Genomic DNA, 16,112 nt, shown 5'->3' with positions numbered 1-16,112 from the left:
CCTGGAAGGATACAAAGCAGTGAGTATACCGTGGACTGTGGTGTGATAGTAGTGTCCCTGAGAGGCTACAAAGCAGTGAGTATACCGTGGACTGTGGTGTGATAGTAGTGTCCCTGGAAGGCCACCAAGTAGTGAGTATACCATGGACTGCAGTGTGATAGTAGTGTCCCTGGCAGGCCACCAAGCAGTGAGTATACAGTGGACTGCGGGGCGATAGTAGTGTCCCTGAGAGGCTACAAAGCAGTGAGTATACCGTGGACTGTGGTGTGATAGTAGTGTCCCTGGAAGGCCACCAAGCAGTGAGTATACCGTGGACTGCAGTGTGATAGTAGTGTCCCTGGCAGGCCACCAAGCAGTGAGTATACAGTGGACTGCGGGGCGATAGTAGTGTCCCTGGGAGGCTACAAAGCAGTGAGTATACCGTGGACTGTGGTGTGATAGTAGTGTCCCTGGAAGGCCACCAAGCAGTGAGTATACCGTGGACTGCAGTGTGATAGTAGTGTCCCTGGCAGGCCACCAAGCAGTGAGTATACAGTGGACTGTGGTGTGATAGTAGTGTCCCTGGAAGGCTACAAAGCAGTAAGTATACCGTGGACTGTGGTGTGATAGTACTGTCCCTGGAGGCTACAAAGCAGCGAGTTCACCGTGGACGGTGGAGAGATAGGAGTGAGTGCAGAGGGTTACAGGCACCGAGTGTACCTTGGGCTGTAGTAGAATCAGACCTCTGTTCCGAGTGCAGGTAATTGCTCTGACTCTTTACCCACAAAGATATCCATACCTGGCAGTTCTTAGTGGTACTGCATCTTAAATCTCATCTTTGAAGTGATTTCTGGCCTGTAACTCTGCTCCTGTCCGTCTCTGTCCCACAGAAGAGAAATCTCCTCCAATGGGGGTCATTATCGGAGGCGTCATTGGAGCCCTCGTAGTTCTTGGACTGCTCGCTGCTGTCGTCTGGGTTGTCTACTCGAGGAGAAACATGCAAGGTAAGTTGATTCTCTTTTATATTGTTAGTAGGAGTACCATCACTTACTGATTCATGTGTGAGGGTGGAATACCATCTGCCATTTGCAGCAAGGGTGGGGACACATCTGTGTTTGGGGACCTTTCTGTTTTACATTGAGGTGGGTGGAGCAGATATTTCCTTGTCGATTCACTGCTGATGCAGCTCAATGTTGGCACCTCTTCTCTACTCAGTCTCCGAACCATCCCCCGCACCCAAAGTATGAACAAATTGTAAAGTTCCCCTAATTGGTGATTAACTAATCTTCCACAAATGAAAATTGGGCTCAAAGTTTCTACTGCTCTGAATGGCTGCTTAGCGGAGACACCCTGTGTCTTCCTGAACCAGCTTCCAGTAAGATATGAGGAGCTCCAGGACACTGGATTGTGCTGTGAACGCGTTGTCTTCAGAAAGGTGTATTGAGTGCTGTGGTGTCATAACAGTCCCTGAGAGAGGATAGAAAGCACTGAGAATACAGTGGGCTGTGGTATATCTGAGGCTTGAGAGAGTCTCCAAGCACTGAGTATACAATGGGCTGTGGTATATGAGTGAGGCTCCCAAGCACGGAGTATACAATGGGTTGTGGTATATCAGTGAGGCTACCAAGCACTGAGTATACAATGGGCTGTGGTATATCAGTGGCATGAGAGAGTCTCCAAGCACTGAGTATACAAAGGGCTGTGGTATATCAGTGAGGCTACCAAGCACTGAGTATACAATGGGCTGTGGTATATCAGTATCTTGAGAGAGGCTACCAAGCACTGAGTATACAATTGGCTGTGGTATATCAGTATCTTGAGAGAGGCCACCAAGCACTGAGTATACAACGGGCTGTGGTATATCAGTGTGGCTACCAAGCACTGAGAATACAGTGTGCTGTGGTATATCAGTGAGGCTCCCAAGCACTGAGTATACAATGGGCTGTGGTATATGAGTGAGGCTCCCAAGCACTGAGTATACAATGGGCTGTGGTATATCAGTGAGGCTACCAAGCACTGAGAATACAGTGGGCTGTGGTATATCAATGAGGCTACCAAGCACTGAGTATACAATGGGCTGTGGTATATGAGTGAGGCTACCAAGCACTGAGTATACAATGGGCTGTGGTATATGAGTGAGGCTACCAAGCACTGAGTATACAATGGGCTGTGGTATATCAGTGAGGCTACCAAGCACTGAGTATACAATGGGCTGTGGTATATGAGTGAGGCTCCCAGGCACTGAGTATACAATGGGCTGTGGTATATCAGTGAGGCTACCAAGCACTGAGAATACAGTGGGCTGTGGTATATCAATGAGGCTACCAAGCACTGAGTATACAATGGGCTGTGGTATATCAGTGAGGCTCCCAAGCACTGAGTATACAAAGGGCTGTGGTATATCAGTGAGGCTACCAAGCACTGAGAATACAGTGGGCTGTGGTATATCAGTGGCTTGAGAGAGTCTCCAAGCACTGAGTATACAATTGGCTGTGGTATATCAGTATCTTGAGAGAGGCTACCAAGCACTGAGTATACAATGGGCTGTGGTATATCAGTGAGGCTACCAAGCACTGAGAATGCAGTGTGCTGTGGTATATCTGAGGCTTGAGAGAGGACACCAAGCACTGAGTATACAATGGCTGTGGTATTTCAGTGCCCCCCAGAGAGTCCCCAAGCACTGAGTATACAACGGGCTGTGGTATATCAGTGGCCGTAGAGAGTCTCCAAGCACTGAGTATACAATGGGCTGTGGTATATCAGTGAGGCTCCCAGGCACTGAGTATACAATGGGCTGTGGTATATCAGTGAGGCTCCCAGGCACTGAGTATACAATGGGCTGTGGTGTATCAGTGAGGCTACCAAACACTGAGTATACAATGGGCTGTGGTATATCAGTGGCTTGAGAGAGGCTACCAAGCACTGAGTGTACACTGGGCTGTGGTATAACAGTGAAGCTACCAATCACTGAGTCTACACTGGGCTGTGGTATAACAGTGAAGCTACCAATCACTGAGTATACAATTGGCTGTGGTATATCAGTGCCTCCCCAGGGAGTCTCAAAGAACTGAGTATACAACGAGCTGTGGTATATCAGTGGCTTGAGAGAGGCCACCAAGCACTGAGTATACAATGGGTTGTGGTATATCAGTGAGGCTCCCAAGCACTGAGTATACAATGGGCTGTGGTATATCAGTGGCTTGAGAGAGGCTACCAAGCACTGAGTATACAATGGGCTGTGGTATATCAGTGAGGCTACCAAGCACTGAGAATACAGTGGGCTGTGGTATATTAGTATCTTGAGAGAGGCTACCAAGCACTGAGTATACAATGGGCTGTGGTATATCAGTGAGGCTCCCAAGCACTGAGAATACAGTGGGCTGTGGTATATCTGAGGCTTGAGAGAGGCCACCAAGCACTGAGTATACAATGGCTGTGGTATTTCAGTGCCCCCCCAGAGAGTCCCCAAGCACTGAGTATACAACGGGCTGTGGTATATCAGTGGCCGTAGAGAGTCTCCAAGCACTGAGTATACAATGGGCTGTGGTATATCAGTGAGGCTCCCAGGCACTGAGTATACAATGGGCTGTGGTATATCAGTGAGGCTACCAAGCACTGAGTATACAAGGGGCTGTGATATATCAGTGAGGCTCCCAAGCACTGAGTATACAATGGGCTCTGGTATATCAGTGGCTTGAGAGAGGCCACCAAGCACTGAGTATACAACAGGCTGTGGTATATCAGTGAGGCCACCAAGCACTGAGTATACAATGGGCTGTGGTATATCAGTTAGGCTACCAAGCACTGAGTATACAATGGGCTGTGGTATAACAGTGAGGCTACCAAGCACTGAGTATACAATGGGCTGTGGTATATCAGTGAGGCTCCCAGGCACTGAGTATACAATGGGCTGTGGTATATCAGTGAGGCTACCAAGCACTGAGTATACAATGGGCTGTGGTGCATCAGTGAGGCTCCCAAGCACTGAGTATACAATGAGCTGTGGTATATCAGTGGCTTGAGAGAGGCTACCAAGCACTGAGTATACAATGGGCTGTGGTATATCAGTGGCCCTAGAGAGTCTCCGAGCAATGAGTATACAATGGGCTGTGGTATATCTGAGGCTTGAGAGAGGCCACCAAGCACTGAGTATACAACGGGCTGTGGTATATCAGTGAGGCCACCAAGCACTGAGTATACAACAGGCTGTGGTATATCAGTGAGGCCACCAAGCACTGAGTATACAATGGGCTGTGGTATATCAGTGGCCCTAGAGAGTCTCCGAGCAATGAGTATACAATGGGCTGTGGTATATCAGTGAGGCTACCAAGCACTGAGTATACAACGAGCTGTGGTATATCAGTGGCTTGAGAGAGGCTACCAAGCACTGAGAATACAGTGGAGTGTGGTATATCAGTATCTTGAGAGAGGCCACCAAGCACTGAGTATACAATGGGTTGTGGTATATCAGTGAGGCTACCAAGCAGTGAGAATACAGTGGAGTGTGGTATATCAGTATCTTGAGAGAGGCTACCAAGCACTGAGTATACAATGGGCTGTGGTATATCAGTGAGGCTACCAAGCACTGAGAATACAGTGGGCTGTGGTATATCTGAGGCTTGAGAGAGGCCACCATGCACTGAGTATACAATGGCTGTGGTATTTCAGTGCCCCCCCAGAGAGTCCCCAAGCACTGAGTATACAATGGGCTGTGGTATATCAGTGGCCGTAGAGAGTCTCCAAGCACTGAGTATACAATGGGCTGTGGTATATCAGTGAGGCTCCCAGGCACTGAGTATACAATGGGCTGTGGTATATCAGTGAGGCCACCAAGCACTGAGTCTACAATGGGCTGTGGTATATCAGTGAGGCTACCAAGCACTGAGTATACAATGGGCTGTGGTATATCAGTGAGGCTACCAAGCACTGAGTATACAATGGGCTGTGGTATATCAGTGAGGCTCCCAGGCACTGAGTATACAATGGGCTGTGGTATATCAGTGAGGCTACCAAGCACTGAGTATACAATGGGCTGTGGTGTATCAGTGAGGCTCCCAAGCACTGAGTATACAATGAGCTGTGGTATATCAGTGGCTTGAGAGAGGCTACCAAGCACTGAGTATACAATGGGCTGTGGTATATCAGTGGCCCTAGAGAGTCTCCGAGCAATGAGTATACAACGGGCTGTGGTATATCTGAGGCTTGAGAGAGGCCACCAAGCACTGAGTATACAACGGGCTGTGGTATATCAGTGAGGCCACCAAGCACTGAGTATACAACAGGCTGTGGTATATCAGTGAGGCGACCAAGCACTGAGTATACAATGGGCTGTGGTATATCAGTGGCCCTAGAGAGTCTCCGAGCAATGAGTATACAATGGGCTGTGGTATATCTGAGGCTTGAGAGAGGCCACCAAGCACTGAGTATACAACGGGCTGTGGTATATCAGTGAGGCCACCAAGCACTGAGTATACAATGGGCTGTGGTATATCAGTGGCCCTAGAGAGTCTCCGAGCAATGAGTATACAATGGGCTGTGGTATATCTGAGGCTTGAGAGAGGCCACCAAGCAATGAGTATACAATGGGCTGTGGTATATCTGAGGCTTGAGAGAGGCCACCAAGCACTGAGTATACAACGGGCTGTGGTATATCAGTGAGGCCACCAAGCACTGAGTATACAACGATCTGTGGTATATCAGTGGCTTGAGAGAGGCTACCAAGCACTGAGTATACAATGGGCCGTGGTATATCAGTGGCTTGAGAGAGTCTCCAAGCACTGAGTATACAATGGGCTGTGGTATATCAGTGAGGCGACCAAGCACTGAGTATACAATGGGCTGTGGTATATCAGTGGCTTGAGAGAGGCTACCAAGCACTGAGTATACAATGGGCTGTGGTATATCAGTGGCCGTAGAGAGTCTCCAAGCACTGAGTATACAATGGGCTGTGGTATATCAGTGGCTTGAGAGAGGCTTCCAAGCACTGAGTGTACAATGGGCTGTGGTATATCAGTGGCCGTAGAGAGTCTCCAAGCACTGAATATACAATGGGCTGTGGTATATCAGTGGCTTGAGAGAGGCTACCAAGCACTGAGTATACAATGGGCTGTCCTATATCAGTGGCTTGAGAGAGGCTACCAAGCACTGAGTATACAATGGGCTGTGGTATATCAGTGCCCCCCAGGGAGTCTCAAAGCACTGAGTAAACAACGAGCTGTGGTATATCAGTGGCTTGAGAGAGGCTACCAAGCACTGAGTGTACAATGGGCTGTGGTATATCAGTGCCCCCCAGGGAGTCTCAAAGCACTGAGTATACAACGAGCTGTGGTATATCAGTGGCTTGAGAGAGGCTACCAAGCACTGAGTGTACAATGGGCTGTGGTATATCAGTGGCTTGAGAGAGTCTCCAAGCACTGAGTATACAATGGGCTGTGGTATATGAGTGAGGCTACCAGGCACTGAGTATACAATGGGCTGTGGTATATCAGTGGCTTGAGAGAGGCTACCAAGCACTGAGTATACAATGGGCGGTGGTATATCAGAGGCTTGAGAGAGGCTACCGAGCACTGAGTATACAATGGCTGTGGTATATCAGTACCCCCCAGGGAGTCTCAAAGCACTGAGTATACAACGGGCTGTGGTATATCAGTGGCCGTAGAGAGTCTCCAAGCACTGAGTATACAATGGGCTGTGGTATATCAGTGAGGCTCCCAGGCACTGAGTATACAATGGGCTGTGGTGTATCAGTGAGGCTCCCAAGCACTGAGTATACAATGAGCTGTGGTATATCAGTGGCTTGAGAGAGGCTACCAAGCACTGAGTATACAATGGGCTGTGGTATATCAGTGAGGCTACCAAACACTTAGTATACAATGGGCTGTGGTATATCAGTGAGGCCACCAAGCACTGAGTATACAATGGGCTGTAGTATATCAGTGGCCCTAGAGAGTCTCCGAGCAATGAGTATACAATGGGCTGTGGTATATCTGAGGCTTGAGAAAGGCCACCAAGCACTGAGTATACAATGGGCTGTGGTATATCAGTGAGGCTACCAAACACTGAGTATACAATGGGCTGTGGTATATCAGTGGCTTGAGAGAGGCCACCAAGCACTGAGTATACAACGGGCTGTGGTATATCAGTGAGGCCACCAAGCACTGAGTATACAATGGGCTGTGGTATATCAGTGGCCCTAGAGAGTCTCCGAGCAATGAGTATACAATGGGCTGTGGTATATCTGAGGCTTGAGAGAGGCCACCAAGCACTAGTATACAACGGGCTGTGGTATATCAGTGAGGCCACCAAGCACTGAGTATACAACGGGCTGTGGTATATCAGTGAGGCTACCAAACACTGAGTATACAATGGGCTGTGGTATATCAGTGGCTTGAGAGAGTCTCCAAGCACTGAGTATACAATGGGCTGTGGTATATCAGTGAGGCTCCCAAGCACTGAGTATACAATGGGCTGTGGTATATCAGTGGCTTGAGAGAGGCTACCAAGCACTGAGTATACAATGGGCTGTGGTATATCAGTGGATTGAGAGAGGCTACCAAGCACTGAGTATACAATGGGACGGTGGTATATCAGAGGCTTGAGAGAGGCTACCGAGCACTGAGTATACAATGGGCTGTGGTATGTGGTATATCAGTGCCCCCAGGGAGTCTCAAAGCACTGAGTATACATGAGCTGTGGTATATCAGTGGCTTGAGAGAGGCTACCAAGCACTGAGTATACAATGGGCTGTGGTATATCAGTGGCCGTAGAGAGTCTCCAAGCACTGAGTATACAATGGGCTGTGGTATATCAGTGAGGCTCCCAGGCACTGAGTATACAATGGGCTGTGGTATATCAGTGGCCGTAGAGAGTCTCCAAGCACTGAGTATACAATGGGCTGTGGTATATCAGTGAGGCTCCCAGGCACTGAGTATACAATGGGCTGTGCTATATCAGTGAGGCTACCAAGCACTGAGTATACAATGGGCTGTGGTGTATCAGTGAGGCTCCCAAGCACTGAGTATACAATGAGCTGAGGTATATCAGTGGCTTGAGAGAGGCTACCAAGCACTGAGTATACAATGGGCTGTGGCATATCAGTGGCCCTAGAGAGTCTCAGAGCAATGAGTATACAATGGGCTGTGGTATATCTGAGGCTTGAGAGAGGCCACCAAGCACTGAGTATACAACGGGCTGTGGTATATCAGTGAGGCCACCAAGCACTGAGTATACAACAGGCTGTGGTATATCAGTGAGGCCACCAAGCACTGAGTATACAATGGGCTGTGGTATATCAGTGGCCCTAGAGAGTCTCCGAGCAATGAGTATACAATGGGCTGTGGTATATCAGTGAGGCTACCAAGCACTGAGTATACAACGAGCTGTGGTATATCAGTGGCTTGAGAGAGGCTACCAAGCACTGAGAATACAGTGGAGTGTGGTATATCAGTATCTTGAGAGAGGCCACCAAGCACTGAGTATACAATGGGTTGTGGTATATCAGTGAGGCTACCAAGCACTGAGAATACAGTGGGCTGTGGTATATCAGTATCTTGAGAGAGGCTACCAAGCACTGAGTATACAATGGGCTGTGGTATATCAGTGAGGCTACCAAGCACTGAGAATACAGTGGGCTGTGGTATATCTGAGGCTTGAGAGAGGCCACCAAGCACTGAGTATACAATGGCTGTGGTATTTCAGTGCCCCCCCAGAGACTCCCCAAGCACTGAGTATACAATGGACTGTGGTATATCAGTGGCCGTAGAGAGTCTCCAAGCACTGAGTATACAATGGGCTGTGGTATATCAGTGAGGCTCCCAGGCACTGAGTATACAATGGGCTGTGGTATATCAGTGAGGCTACCAAGCACTGAGTATACAACAGGCTGTGGTATATCAGTGAGGCCACCAAGCACTGAGTCTACAATGGGCTGTGGTATATCAGTGAGGCTACCAAGCACTGAGTATACAATGGGCTGTGGTATATCAGTGAGGCTACCAAGCACTGAGTATACAATGGGCTGTGGTATATCAGTGAGGCTCCCAGGCACTGAGTATACAATGGGCTGTGGTATATCAGTGAAGCTACCAAGCACTGAGTATACAATGGGCTGTGGTGTATCAGTGAGGCTCCCAAGCACTGAGTATACAATGAGCTGTGGTATATCAGTGGCTTGAGAGAGGCTACCAAGCACTGAGTATACAATGGGCTGTGGTATATCAGTGGCCCTAGAGAGTCTCCGAGCAATGAGTATACAATGGGCTGTGGTATATCTGAGGCTTGAGAGAGGCCACCAAGCACTGAGTATACAACGGGCTGTGGTATATCAGTGAGACCACCAAGCACTGAGTATACAACAGGCTGTGGTATATCAGTGAGGCCACCAAGCACTGAGTATACAATGGGCTGTGGTATATCAGTGGCCCTAGAGAGTCTCCGAGCAATGAGTATACAATGGGCTGTGGTACATCTGAGGCTTTAGAGAGGCCACCAAGCACTGAGTATACAACGGGCTGTGGTATATCAGTGAGGCCACCAAGCACTGAGTATACAATGGGCTGTGGTATATCAGTGGCCCTAGAGAGTCTCCGAGCAATGAGTATACAATGGGCTGTGGTATATCTGAGGCTTGAGAGAGGCCACCAAGCAATGAGTATACAATGGGCTGTGGTATATCTGAGGCTTGAGAGAGGCCACCAAGCACTGAGTATACAACGGGCTGTGGTATATCAGTGAGGCCACCAAGCACTGAGTATACAACGATCTGTGGTATATCAGTGGCTTGAGAGAGGCTACCAAGCACTGAGTATACAATGGGCCGTGGTATATCAGTGGCTTGAGAGAGTCTCCAAGCACTGAGTATACAATGGGCTGTGGTATATTAGTGAGGCGACCAAGCACTGAGTATACAATGGGCTGTGGTATATCAGTGGCTTGAGAGAGGCTACCAAGCACTGAGTATACAATGGGCTGTGGTATATCAGTGGCCGTAGAGAGTCTCCAAGCACTGAGTATACAATGGGCTGTGGTATATCAGTGGCTTGAGAGAGGCTACCAAGCACTGACTGTACAATGACCTGTGGTATATCAGTGGCCGTAGAGAGTCTCCAAGCACTGAATATACAATGGGCTTTGGTATATCAGTGGCTTGAGAGAGGCTACCAAGCACTGAGTATACAATGGGCTGTCCTATATCAGTGGCTTGAGAGAGGCTACCAAGCACTTAGTATACAATGGGCTGTGGTATATCAGTGCCCCCCAGGGAGTCTCAAAGCACTGAGTATACAACGAGCTGTGGTATATCAGAGGCTTGAGAGAGGCTACCGAGCACTGAGTATACAATGGCTGTGGTATATCAGTACCCCCCAGGGAGTCTCAAAGCACTGAGTATACAACGGGCTGTGGTATATCAGTGGCCGTAGAGAGTCTCCAAGCACTGAGTATACAATGGGCTGTGGTATATCAGTGAGGCTCCCAGGCACTGAGTATACAATGGGCTGTGGTATATCAGTGGCCGTAGAGAGTCTCCAAGCACTGAGTATACAATGGGCTGTGGTATATCAGTGAGGCTCCCAGGCACTGAGTATACAATGGGCTGTGGTGTATCAGTGAGGCTCCCAAGCACTGAGTATACAATGAGCTGTGGTATATCAGTGGCTTGAGAGAGGCTACCAAGCACTGAGTATACAATGGGCTGTGGTATATCAGTGAGGCTACCAAACACTGAGTATACAATGGGCTGTGGTATATCAGTGGCTTGAGAGAGGCCACCAAGCACTGAGTATACAACGGGCTGTGGTATATCAGTGAGGCCACCAAGCACTGAGTATACAATGGGCTGTGGTATATCAGTGGCCCTAGAGAGTCTCCAAGCAATGAGTATACAATGGGCTGTGGTATATCTGAGGCTTGAGAAAGGCCACCAAGCACTGAGTATACAATGGGCTGTGGTATATCAGTGAGGCTACCAAACACTGAGTATACAATGGGCTGTGGTATATCAGTGGCTTGAGAGAGGCCACCAAGCACTGAGTATACAACGGGCTGTGGTATATCAGTGAGGCCACCAAGCACTGAGTATACAATGGGCTGTGGTATATCAGTGGCCCTAGAGAGTCTCCGAGCAATGAGTATACAATGGGCTGTGGTATATCTGAGGCTTGAGAGAGGCCACCAAGCACTAGTATACAACGGGCTGTGGTATATCAGTGAGGCCACCAAGCACTGAGTATACAACGGGCTGTGGTATATCAGTGAGGCTACCAAACACTGAGTATACAATGGGCTGTGGTATATCAGTGGCTTGAGAGAGTCTCCAAGCACTGAGTATACAATGGGCTGTGGTATATCAGTGAGGCTCCCAAGCACTGAGTATACAATGGGCTGTGGTATATCAGTGGCTTGAGAGAGGCTACCAAGCACTGAGTATACAATGGGCTGTGGTATATCAGTGGCTTGAGAGAGGCTACCAAGCACTGAGTATACAATGGGCTGTGGTATATCAGTGGATTGAGAGAGGCTACCAAGCACTGAGTATACAATGGGCGGTGGTATATCAGAGGCTTGAGAGATGCTACCGAGCACTGAGTATACAATGGGCTGTGGTATGTGGTATATCAGTGCCCCCAGGGAGTCTCAAAGCACTGAGTATACATGAGCTGTGGTATATCAGTGGCTTGAGAGAGGCTACCAAGCACTGAGTATACAATGGCTGTGGTATATCAGTGGCCGTAGAGAGTCTCCAAGCACTGAGAATACAATGGGCTGTGGTATATCAGTGAGGCTCCCAGGCACTGAGTATACAATGGGCTGTGGTATATCAGTGGCCGTAGAGAGTCTCCAAGCACTGAGTATACAATGGGCTGTGGTATATCAGTGAGGCTCCCAGGCACTGAGTATACAATGGGCTGTGGTATATCAGTGAGGCTACCAAGCACTGAGTATACAATGGGCTGTGGTGTATCAGTGAGGCTCCCAAGCACTGAGTATACAATGAGCTGTGGTATATCAGTGGCTTGAGAGAGGCTACCAAGCACTGAGTATACAATGGGCTGTGGTATATCAGTGGCCCTAGAGAGTCTCCGAGCAATGAGTATACAATGGGCTGTGGTATATCTGAGGCTTGAGAGAGGCCACCAAGCACTAAGTATACAACGGGCTGTGGTATATCAGTGAGGCCACCAAGCACTGAGTATACAACGGGCTGTGGTATATCAGTGAGGCTACCAAACACTGAGTATACAATGGGCTGTGGTATATCAGTGGCTTGAGAGAGTCTCCAAGCACTGAGTATACAATGGGCTGTGGTATATCAGTGAGGCTCCCAAGCACTGAGTATACAATGGGCTGTGGTATATCAGTGGCTTGAGAGAGGCTACCAAGCACTGAGTATACAATGGGCTGTGGTATATCAGTGGCTTGAGAGAGGCTTACCAAGCACTGAGTATACAACGGGCTGTGGTATATCAGTGAGGCTACCAAACACTGAGTATACAATGGGCTGTGGTATATCAGTGGCTTGAGAGAGGCCACCAAGCACTGAGTATACAACGGGCTGTGGTATATCAGTGATGCTACCAGGCACTGAGTATACAACGGACTGTGGTATATCAGTGAGGCCACCAAGCACTGAGTATACAATGGGCTGTGGTATATCAGTGGCCATAGAGAGTCTCCGAGCAATGAGTATACAATGGGCTGTGGTATATCTGAGGCTTGAGAGAGGCCACCAAGCACTAAGTATACAACGGGCTGTGGTATATCAGTGAGGCCACCAAGCACTGAGTATACAACGGGCTGTGGTATATCAGTGAGGCTACCAAACACTGAGTATACAATGGGCTGTGGTATATCAGTGGCTTGAGAGAGTCTCCAAGCACTGAGTATACAATGGGCTGTGGTATATCAGTGAGGCTCCCAAGCACTGAGTATACAATGGGCTGTGGTATATCAGTGGCTTGAGAGAGGCTACCAAGCACTGAGTATACAATGGGCTGTGGTATATCAGTGGCTTGAGAGAGGCTACCAAGCACTGAGTATACAATGGGCTGTGGTATATCAGTGGCTTGAGAGAGGCTACCAAGCACTGAGTATACAATGGGCTGTGGTATATCAGTGGCTTGAGAGAGGCTACCGAGCACTGAGTATACAATGGGCTGTGGTATATCAGTGGCTTGAGAGAGGCTACCGAGCACTGAGTATACAATGGGCTGTGGTATATCAGTGCCCCCCAGGGAGTCTCAAAGCACTGAGTATACAACGAGCTGTGGTATATCAGAGGCTTGAGAGAGGCTACCGAGCACTGAGTATACAATGGGCTGTGGTATATGAGTGAGGCCACCAAGCACTGAGTATACAATGGGCTGTGGTGTATCAGTGAGGCTCCCAAGCACTGAGTATACAATGGGCTGTGGTATATCAGTGACTTGAGAGAGGCTACCAAGCACTGAGTATACAATGGGCTGTGGTATATCAGTGAGGCTCCCAAGCACTGAGTATACAATGGGCTGTGGTATATCAGTGGCACCCCCAGAGAGTCTCCAAGCGCTGAGTATACAATGGGCTGTGGTATATCAGTGCCCCCCCCCCAGAGAGTCTCCAAGCGCTGAGTATACCATGGGATGTAGTTGATGTGCTTCCCTTCTTTTCTTGTCAGATGATTCTTAGAGGCAGGTTCAAGTCCTGCTGCTGTGTGAGCAGTCATACCTGTCCTTTCACTCTGTCTGTGTCCTGCCCTGTCCCACAGTTGAGGAGTCGATTCAGGTAGGGTGAGGGAGAATTCTGCAGTAATGCATGGGGAAGTACTGCACTTCTAAAGTCATGCTGAAAGGAGATTATATGAGGACGGGTTATGATTCTCATTTCAATGAGTGACCGGTGCATCGCTTCTTTTCCAAGTGAGTGGATATGATGTTTTACAGCAGGCACGCGCAGCTGTGCCTTTACTCTTCCAGTCACTCTTTAGATGGGCTCCGGGTTCTACGCTGCTCCTTCCTCCGCCTTTACCTCGAAGGACACACTTAGAAACATACAGCTCGTGCTGATCCTGTTATTTATCCCTGACCCGCAGTGTCTGCGCCTGGGGCCTTTGTGACTCAAGTGAGAGGCTTCAAGAGATGCAGCTCCCGCTGACCCAGTCCTTCATCACTGACCCACAGTGCCTGGGGCCTTTGTGACTCTACTGAGGGGCTTCAAGAGATGCAGCTCGTGCTGATCCTTTTATTCATCCCTGACCCACACTGTCTGCTCCTGGGGCCTTTGTGACTCTATGAGAGGCTTCAAGAGATGCAGCTCCTGCTGATCCAGTTCTTCATCGCTGACCCGCAGTGCCTGGGGCCTTTGTGACTCTCCTGAGAGGCTTCAAGAGATGCAGCTCCTCCTGACCCAGTTCTTCATCACTGACCCGCACTGTCTGCGCCTGGGGCCTTTGTGACTCTACTGAGAGGCTTCAAGAGATGCAGCTTCTGCTGATCCAGTTCTTCATCGCTGACCCGCTCTGTCTGCACCTGGGGCCTTTGTGACTCTACTGAGAGGCTTCAAGAAATGCAGCTCCTGCTGATCCAGTCCTTCATCGCTGACCCGCACTGTCTGCGCCTGGGGCCTTTGTGACTCTACTGAGGGGCTTCAAGAAATGCAGCTCCTGCTGATCCAGTCCTTCATCGCTGACCCGCACTGTCTGCTCCTGGGGCCTTTGTGACTCTATGAGAGGCTTCAAGAGATGCAGCTCCTGCTGATCCAGTTCTTCATCGCTGACCCGCAGTGCCTGGGGCCTTTGTGACTCAAGTGAGAGGCTTCAAGAGATGCAGCTCCTGCTGACCCAGTCCTTCATCACTGACCCACAGTGCCTGGGGCCTTTGTGACTCAAGTGGGAGGCTTTAAGAGATGCAGCTCCTGCTGACCCAGTCCTTCATCCCTGACCCACAGTGTCTGTGCCTGGGGCCTTTGTGACTCAAGTGAGAGGCTTCAAGAGATGCAGCTCCTGCTGACCCAGTCCTTCATCGCTGACCCGCACTGTCTGCGCCTGGGGCCTTTGTGACTCTACTGAGAGGATCCAAGAGATGCAGCTCGTGCTGATCCTGTTATTCATCCCTGACCCGCACTGTCTGCTCCTGGGGCCTTTGTGACTCTATGAGAGGCTTCAAGAGATGCAGCTCCTGCTGATCCAGTTCTTCATCGCTGACCCGCAGTGCCTGGGGCCTTTGTGACTCAAGTGAGAGGCTTCAAGAGATGCAGCTCCTGCTGACCCAGTCCTTCATCACTGACCCACAGTGCCTGGGGCCTTTGTGACTCAAGTGGGAGGCTTCAAGAGATGCAGCTCCTGCTCACCCAGTCCTTCATCCCTGACCCACAGTGTCTGTGCCTGGGGCCTTTGTGACTCTACTGAGAGGCTTCAAGAGATGCAGCTCCTGCTGACCCAGTCCTTCATCGCTGACCCGCACTGTCTGCGCCTGGGGCCTTTGTGACTCTACTGAGAGGCTTCAAGAGATGCAGCTCCTGCTGATCCAGTTCTTCATCGCTGACCTGCCGTGTCTGCGCCTGGGGCCTTTGTGACTCTACTGAGAGGCTTCAGGAGATGCAGCTCCTGCTGATCCAGTTCTTCATCGCTGACCCGCACTGTCTGCGCCTGGGGCCTTTGTGACTCTATGAGAGGCTTCAAGAGATGCCGCTCCTGCTGATCCTGTTACTCATCCCTGACCCGCACTGTCTGCTCCTGGGGCCTTTGTGACTCTACTGAGAGGCTTCAAGAGATGCAGCTCCTGCTGATCCAGTTCTTCATCGCTGATCGCACGGTCTGCCCCTGGGGCCTTTGTGACTCTACAGAGAGGCTTCAAGAGATGCAGCTCTTGCTGATCCAGTCCTTCATGGCTGACCCGCAGTGTCTGCGCCTTGGGCCTTTGTGACTCTATGAGAGGCTTCAAGAGATGCAGCTCCTGCTGATCCAGTTCTTCATCGCTGACCCGCAGTGTCTGTGCCTGGGGCCTTTGTGACTCTACTGAGAGGCTTCAAGAGATGCAGCTCCTTCTGATCCAGTTCTTCATCGCTGACCTGCACTGTCTGCGCCTGGGGCCTTTGTGACTCTATGAGAGGCTTCAAGAGATGCAGCTCCTCCTGACCCAGTTCTTCATCGCTGACCCGCA

At 49.8% G+C, this 16,112-nt stretch overlaps 1 protein-coding gene across 1 annotated transcript in view; it reads left to right on the top strand.

Moving 5' to 3' along the window:
- LOC147710016 (class I histocompatibility antigen, Gogo-C*0203 alpha chain-like) overlaps positions 1–16,112 on the top strand; it is a 267,300-nt gene that overhangs the window by 180,492 nt on the left and 70,696 nt on the right. Inside the window, exon 5 of the mRNA XM_086919307.1 lies at positions 870–983. Within this exon, the coding sequence (XP_086775433.1) occupies positions 870–983 (114 nt within the window). The remainder of the gene's footprint in view (positions 1–869; positions 984–16,112) is intronic.

Source organism: Lissotriton vulgaris, chromosome 5, assembly GCF_964263255.1.
Source record: "Lissotriton vulgaris chromosome 5, aLisVul1.2, whole genome shotgun sequence".
NCBI classification, from domain to species: Eukaryota; Metazoa; Chordata; class Amphibia; order Caudata; family Salamandridae; genus Lissotriton; species Lissotriton vulgaris.
The sequence above is the reverse complement of the archived record's forward strand: the minus strand, read 5'-3'. Positions and strand labels throughout refer to the sequence as shown.